The 7,677-nt window shown below is 37.5% G+C and overlaps 1 protein-coding gene across 15 annotated transcripts in view; it reads right to left on the reverse strand.

Moving 5' to 3' along the window:
* Positions 1–235: 235 nt before the first annotated feature.
* SYTL2 (synaptotagmin like 2) overlaps positions 236–7,677 on the reverse strand; it is a 98,596-nt gene continuing 91,154 nt past the window's right edge. For all 15 annotated transcript variants that reach the window (XM_023532459.1, XM_023532451.1, XM_023532457.1 and 12 more), the window contains 4 exons: positions 5,066–5,144; positions 2,851–2,950; positions 1,376–1,581; positions 236–540 (listed from right to left, as the gene is read on the reverse strand). In XM_023532459.1, coding sequence (XP_023388227.1) covers positions 395–540; positions 1,376–1,581; positions 2,851–2,950; positions 5,066–5,144 — 531 coding nt within the window. In that variant the 3' untranslated portion in view covers positions 236–394. The remainder of the gene's footprint in view (positions 541–1,375; positions 1,582–2,850; positions 2,951–5,065; positions 5,145–7,677) is intronic.

Consider the following 7,677-nt stretch of genomic DNA (forward strand, 5'->3'; position numbering starts at 1 on the left):
ATTTTCAGTGATCAAGTGGGAGGCCCTCCTAATTGTAGCACAAGATTGTGGTGTGAAGTGCACGATGGCACACTAGAAACTTTTTCCTGTTAACGCACCCCACATTTAATATTTTTTGGCAGCTTTTTCTTTGAAGCAACGGCTGGATTCTCCCAGCTTTCTCAAATATCTTCTTTAACGTTGGAGTCACAGACATGTCATACATTTTGTTATTATTGAAATCTCTTGGGCCCTGTAACCACAGGAGCACATGCAGATTGACTTTAACATGCTGTGTAGCGTTTGTTAGCGGCAGCAGATACAAGGTGAGGATCCCCGTCTACACTGTCAGGTTTTCAAGATCGGATTCCACCTGTTGAGTCATTTTCAGTGGAGAAGCCAGTGGACTTTGAGTTCATTTGGAAATCTTGGCTATCAACAGCATTCTGAGAGGCAGGGTTGCTTCAATCCAAGTGTTAGGGGACTTTACCATCTTTTCCCAGAGAGCAACTTCCTCTGACGTAGAGTCCATCCAATCTACTTCAGTGCCATAGCTTTTACCTGAAAAAAAGGAAGTTTGCATTTAGAAAAGAATAGCTCATTGGGGAAAAAAGTGGATAATTCTTTAATTATAATCGCCGGTGGAAGACAGCTAGGAACATCACCAGGAAGGCAGATCTGGGACTCAATAGAAGAAAGACTGTTTAACCATCAAAGATGTCCAATAATGAAACACCCATAATTGGGAGTACTCCAATTACTCCCAGGGTAATGATTTCTCTTCACGTACGTATAAAAGCTAGATGACAATCTGTCAGGAGCATGAGAGAGTGGTAGGAAGAATTCCCTCACTGGATTGGAAGTGACCATAGATGATCTCTAAGAAAGTGTGGTTACAGCTTTAGTGTGTAACAGACTCAATTTTAAATCTTGGTTCTGCCACTTATTAATTTCTTGGAAAGTCAGTTCCTCTGGGGATAATATAAGTAACTACTCTCAGAATGGCTGTGAGAATTAAATTAAATAATGCAAATAAAGCACTCAGTACAGTGACTAGTGCTCCATAAATCTTCATTAGTATTATTATTCAAAGCACACTTTTAGTCATGAAGGACCACAAATGTTTTTTCAGAAAGGAGTAGTAATGAAGAGTTTTCTGTTCCCAATAATGTAAGTTCCAATAATGTAAGATCCAGAAGTGGACAGACACTACATCCTGTTAATCTTCATATCTAGAGCCCTTGGCACACAGCCTGACATTCTTTCACTCATTCATGTCATTACACTTAGAAATAAAACATCCGTTTTCATTAGGAAAAAGCAAAACACCAAACAAATCTCTAGGGCTCCAGAAGCATTTGGCTTGTAGTGAATTGAAAGTGTTAACAAGTGTTACCTGTTCCAAAGCCAATCCGAAGACCTCCCAACAACTGGTTGGTTAACTTGTAGTGGTCCCAGACGGTAAGCTCCACGCAGGCTTCTGTCAGATCTTCAGGCCTGAACCCATCGTACACCATGGTGTGGTTGAAGACAGGGTCGGTGGTTTTCCCTACAGCCCTTGTCTTCTGGCGACTTTTCCTGCTTGTATCTGGAAGGATGGTACTATAAAAGGAAACATTACTATGAGAGCATTTTAATAAGATAGTGAGCATTCATGCTCTCAGGGCACTTCAGCAATGCTCCTGAGGCTTGGTGGAAGGAATGGAAGAAGAGAGTGTAGAGAAACAGTGAGGATGGTGCTGGGCATCCTGCCGGAAAGATGCTGCATGTGAGAGTGGGCCTGACTTTCTCTGAATCCTGACTTTGCCATTATTGGCTGTGTATCGTAGGGAAAATTATTTAACCTCCCAGACACTCACTTTACTCATCTACGAAATGAGACTGGTGATGCCTACTTCATAGGGTTAATATTAGAATCACATATTAAGCAAATGACTTAGTTCAGTGTCTGCATTTAGTAAGTGCCTACTATGTAACAATTGTTTGAGGATCCCCTTAAAATCTGGAAGCACGGTCTATTCCTGATTACTTGTGATAGCCTAAAGAATTAGTCTCGTACAAAACTGAAAAGAAGTGAAACCTCTTCAATTTGTTCAGTTTGACTTTGGGAATAAATTACATCATATATTCATAATTATTTATATTTAATTTATGGTAATTACGACCCTTGTAAAGGCAAGAAGGTCTGAGACTAGTCTCAGAATGGGAGACTGACCTGAGCTGAACAATCTTACCAGCTTACATCTATGAAGTACATATAGGTAAAATCATTAAAATGTCATATAAACTTAAATAGCTACAGCTGGTCTTCTGGTAAAATCTATATAGATAAAACTAGAGGGAGCTAATATCTCTTTCCTAGATGCCAGGCATTTATATGTATAATAGAGAAAAAATTTTGCAACACAAGAACCCAAATTGCCTTAAGCTCTTATGAACTATTAGTATGGATCTGTTTAGCAAATAATTTTCCAGATATTTGCAGGCTAATTCCAAAGGCCTTTTGTAAATGGGCCACAAAACAGGTACTTTACTAAGGAGCCAAGGGGTGTGACGTCCCACTGTTGGAAATTTAATAAACTCTTTAATACTGATATTGTCCCCACCAGTAGATGTACCTCCTAGAAGACATTACATATCTGAATATGTGGTCTCTGGTTTCATTTGTGTCTATGCCCTCTTATCTTTATGATTTTAAAACCAAATGAAGCCTTGGGGATTCATGTCACAGGTCCCTTTAGTCCATGTAGCCGTTGCCTCAAGTCATTTCATTTAAACTATGAATGATGAGTTTTAGCATCACAGCTACAGAGATCTAAAACCAACCAGCAAACTGTAGAACTGAGGGAGGCAGAGTCATAATACTGTTACCATTTAACAAAAGAATTTAGATGGCTGCCCCTTAGCAGTGGTAGATCAATGCATTCCTTCACCCAGATGTGTACTTCTCCAGTTGTAGGTAGCTTTTTACCTGTAATAAAAAAAAAGAGAGAGAGAAAATAAAATTTTACTGCCATCCCTCTCTTGGCAATACTGTATCTAAAAACGCCAATCTAAAAACGGACTGGCACAGTGATACCAGCTAGTGCTTGATGATATGATCCTCATAAGTTAAACTATATATTCTTAACTATGTCTTTTATGGTCTGGCTGTACTGAGCACAGACACCTCATGGGATGAAAATAGTTTATATTAATTCCAAGTACAGAGTATTACATCATTCTTGTTGGGGTTTGCTTGGCTCAACAAGATCAATTATAGATTATCAGGTATGTGAGTCATCCATTTATAGTTATATTCAAAATATCTCAATGAAATGCATATACCTTTCAAATATTGATACCAATATCAATTGGTACCGATGGGAGGCATTTAAAACATATTTGAGTGTAAAATAATCAAGACAGGTACTGGCTAAGGTATAGTAACTCTTCTCGTTAAAAGTAGTTACACATTTTATATGACTATTAGACATATGGTAGCTAATATTATTGACAGGGAATTACTGAGAAGTTGGCTTAGTCTGAAGTTGTTGTCTAGGTTGGACGCGCATGGACAGAAGAAAATTACCATATTTTTCTGGATGGGTCAATTAGTCAACCAACCAGTATTTAATAAGCATCTATTATGTCTCAGCCCTATGTTAGGAGTGTCACTGAATATATGAGGAATACAAAAAAAATCTATGTCCAATTTGTTTAATGGAAATGTTTATATTAAGCTAGAGAGAGTAATTCCATAAAAACTATAAAAATGCAATATGGGATGAAATGCCAAGTTATTACTGTAGAATTCTAGAAGATAATATGATCAGAAAGGGTAAATATAATCAGGAAAAGCTTTATGGAGATGGGACTTCATCTAAGCCACGAATACGCTGAGGAGAAGAAAAAGCACATGAGAAAAACGCAGACAAGGTGGAGCCCATCACAACACACAACCCCCCAACCTTTACCACCAAGAAATGACAGTAGGGAAAATGGGAAATGAGACTGGCAGAATTTCTATGCATGTTGACCATAAATGATAGGATATATACTATATATAAAAGCATCTGCCTTTTAGAAAGATCCAGAAGTAACAAGATAGTGATTTGGCAGTCATTTAGCCTAAAGATATGTTTGCTTACTCTCCAATTTTTTTAAACTGAATTAGAATGCATTTTTCTAATTTAGTCACTACCCTCACCATCCAGTCTTTCTTTCATCCCACTAGCTTCACCGCTTGGTTACTGAAAGCATCTGAGTGTGCAACCCCTGATTTCAGTCATAACGTTCATACAGATTCTTAAAGAGAATAACTCAGAAAATTTGCTTGGGAAATGAGAGGGGGGCTGGCATTCATTTCTTGCAAGTCTCTTGCTTCTTATCTGGGCTGCAGAGCCAAGGCCCTAATATCAAGGATGCAATTAGTAATCATGAGGAAAAAGCTTTCTCCCTTGATGAGACCTTGAGAGTAGAAGCCCAATGAGCTCGAATTTCTTAGGGACTTCATATGAATTCTTCCAGTTCCCACCAGTGAAAAAGAACACTCAGCTTCCATTCTTAGCACAGCACTATCAACATGTCCAAATTCTGAATATAGGACAGGCAATTCACATTGTGCAGGTACCAACTTTAAGGAGAGTGAAGTGAAAGTTAAAATAAGGCCTGTTAAAATAAGGACTATAAACTGAACTGGGGGAAAAAAAATGAGAAAAATTTTCATAGAAACAGAAAGCAGAAGGGTGGTCACCAGGAGCTGGGGAGAAGGGAAAGAGGGCTGTTGTAGTTTGGTGGGCATAGAGTTTCAGATATATAAAATTAAAAAGTTCTGGAGATCTGCTTCACAACAATGTGATATATATACTTAACACTACTAATGGTACACTTAAAAATGGTTAAGATGTAAGTTTTGTTATGTGTTTTTGCCATGATAAAACGAAAGAGGTTTTTCCAGTTTACAACTGTGAATTGACTCATTTGGTCTGTATAACTGCTAAGTTAATAAGTTAGTTTAGGGCTTCGCCATTAAAATATCAAAGAAATCCTTGGAGGGGTAGGGATAAGGAAAGGGCATAAATCTGGATAGAAAATCATTACATACCAGGAAGTGGTTCTGGGACATACTGGAGAGCTAACTTCATTTCACCTCTGTTTTCTGCTTCAAGGGCAACTGGTGCTGTCTGGAAAAGAAAAAAGAAAAAAAAAAAGAATGTCAGCAGATATAAGACACAAACTATTTACCCTGTCGTTTGGTAATCTGTTACAGGACCATATCTGCCCCATTTCTGGGACGACAGATCACTCATGAGTGCCCTGGATTAAAATTTCCTTCCACTTCAGAGCTAGACTGTTGCTTTTATATCTGGGAAAGCTATACTGTGTATCTTGGAAAACCTTGCAGGGTACCCAGAAAGCATTTCAAGGGCTTTAGTCTCTCAGAGATAGTGGAGGAATCACAATGGTTTTCTTGGAGATGAGAGAAGGACTGTGGGATGCTTCGGTTTTTATAAAAACACATACATTTTGTTAGTCATTCAGCCAGCACATAAAACAACTTATTTGTATTCTCTTTCTTTGAAGAAGAAGAATGTGGGAAGGTGGAGGGTGGGGAGGGAGGAAGATGGAAGACAAACATTACATTTTCAAAGCTGCGTTAACCTGATTATTTTAGGCCAAATGAGTAGATTCCTGTAAGAATAACAATGACTGGATAATAATTTTAAAATGTATATCTATTATTTTCAAGTATAAGAGATATGGTTTTACTTTCAAATTCTGGTCCTTGCCTTATTTCCAAAATATGGCTATGCCTCAGAAATATTAGGCAAATTAGTTAAAAATGAGATGTTCTGACATCTGAGAAATTCAGATCCATCACGTCTTGGGTAGGGCTAGAAATAAGTGCTTTGGTTGATTTTGATGCGATATTTGAAAACCATTTCTTAAGTGAAACTGTTTTACTGTGAAAATAGTAAATGATGGTTTGTATTAATTGTTTATATGTATCAATTCCAGCTATGATGGACTACCTGGGATCACACCAACCCTTATACTGACAATAAAAAAGTTGATCAGAAAATCTATTTGAAGGTACTAAAAATTTAAGATAGACAGGACTCGAATGGACAAGATGTTGGAGCCTGACATTTTTCTTTGCTTTCCACTTTGAGGCATTAGTTGACTTTTTAGTGACAGAGAATTAAAAAGCCTAGCAGAAAGAGGCTAAGAAGCTGAGCAGGGCTTTTGGTAGTCTCATGGGGCTAGGGAGACAAAAATTGGAGTCCATGGCCAGCTAAGGAGGTGTAGCCTCAGATAATATTCTAGACCAGTGGTTCTCAAAGTATGGTCCCCAGACCAACAGCATCAGCAATACCTGGGAACTTGTTGGAAATACATATTCTTGGGCCCACATTTTACCGAATGAGAAACCTTGGGAATAGGGCCCAGAAATCTGTGTTTTAATACTTCTTTCAGGTGAATTGGATGCATGATAAAATTTGAAAAAGATTTCCCTAGGCTTTCAGTTGGAACACCTGAAGGACCACAGCCTAAGAATACGGGCAAACAAAAACTAGATCAAACCACATGAAAACTGAATCCCAGCTTTTAGCCACTTCATTCCCAAACTAGATTAAGGTGGTCTGTCCCTACTCTGTGTGTCAGAAGCAAAAGTAAATCCTCTCAGATTATCCCTAGGATTTTTCGTATGCAATATTCTGCACTCAATAACAAATGAACAAGCATACCAGAACAAAAGACCAAATGACCAAAATAAGAAAATTTTAGATAAGAGAGACTCATCAAAGTTTAAGATATTGAGTTTCCAGAAACACACTTTAAATAATTTTGATTAATGTATTCATAAAGATGTTAAGATAAAGACTTTCAGCAGAGATGTAGAATTTAGGAAAAAGAATTAAATGAAAATATAAATCTGAAGAAATATAATTGAGAATTTGTAGCTGAGTTTAACAGATTAGACATAGCAGATAAGAAAATTATTGAACTGAAAGGTTAGCTAAAAGTAGCCAAACTGAAGCATAGAGAAGGAAGAAAAAGAAAAGTAAATACAGAAAAGAGCACAAGAGATATATAGGACAGTGAAAAGACAGAATAATCTCAAACTTTGGATAAACATTCTAAATTATAATGCAATTTTTTAGTAACTTTCTCCTATACACCAGGCCCCAAAACAACCAACCAACCAACCAACCAACCAACCAACCAACCAACCAACCAAAAAACTCTGAACTTGCCTTCCTCTTCAGAGGGTACCACTTCAATTGTGTATTCTGTTTGTTGTCCCAGTCCCAGGTTCCCAAATCAAGTTCCACTTCTCCGAGAAAACTATTGCGTTTAAATGAATCTCGATGCCATACAGACAGGTTCAGCTTCTGTGTCCTTAAGATTTGCTTTTCGATTTTATACTGCAGTTTAAAGAAGGGAATTAAAGTGGTGAATAATATTACTTGATGCCAAACTTATGACATAAAGATGAAGGTTGAAGTCATCTGTGTAGATCAGATTTTCTCATCTGTTAGGTTTCAAGTCTCAAGAATATTACAAAGTCATATTATTCTAAGTGTCTTGTTTCAAAGAGCTAAAATCCATCTTTCACAAAAGCTGATTTTCTTTGCCCCTCTGGAAAAAGCAAACCATGGCTCAAATATCATAGCTAGTAATAGCTCTCTAAAAACAAAAGCCAATTATTCA

This window comes from Pteropus vampyrus, unplaced genomic scaffold (assembly GCF_000151845.1).
Source record: "Pteropus vampyrus isolate Shadow unplaced genomic scaffold, Pvam_2.0 Scaffold84, whole genome shotgun sequence".
NCBI lineage: Eukaryota > Metazoa > Chordata > Mammalia > Chiroptera > Pteropodidae > Pteropus > Pteropus vampyrus.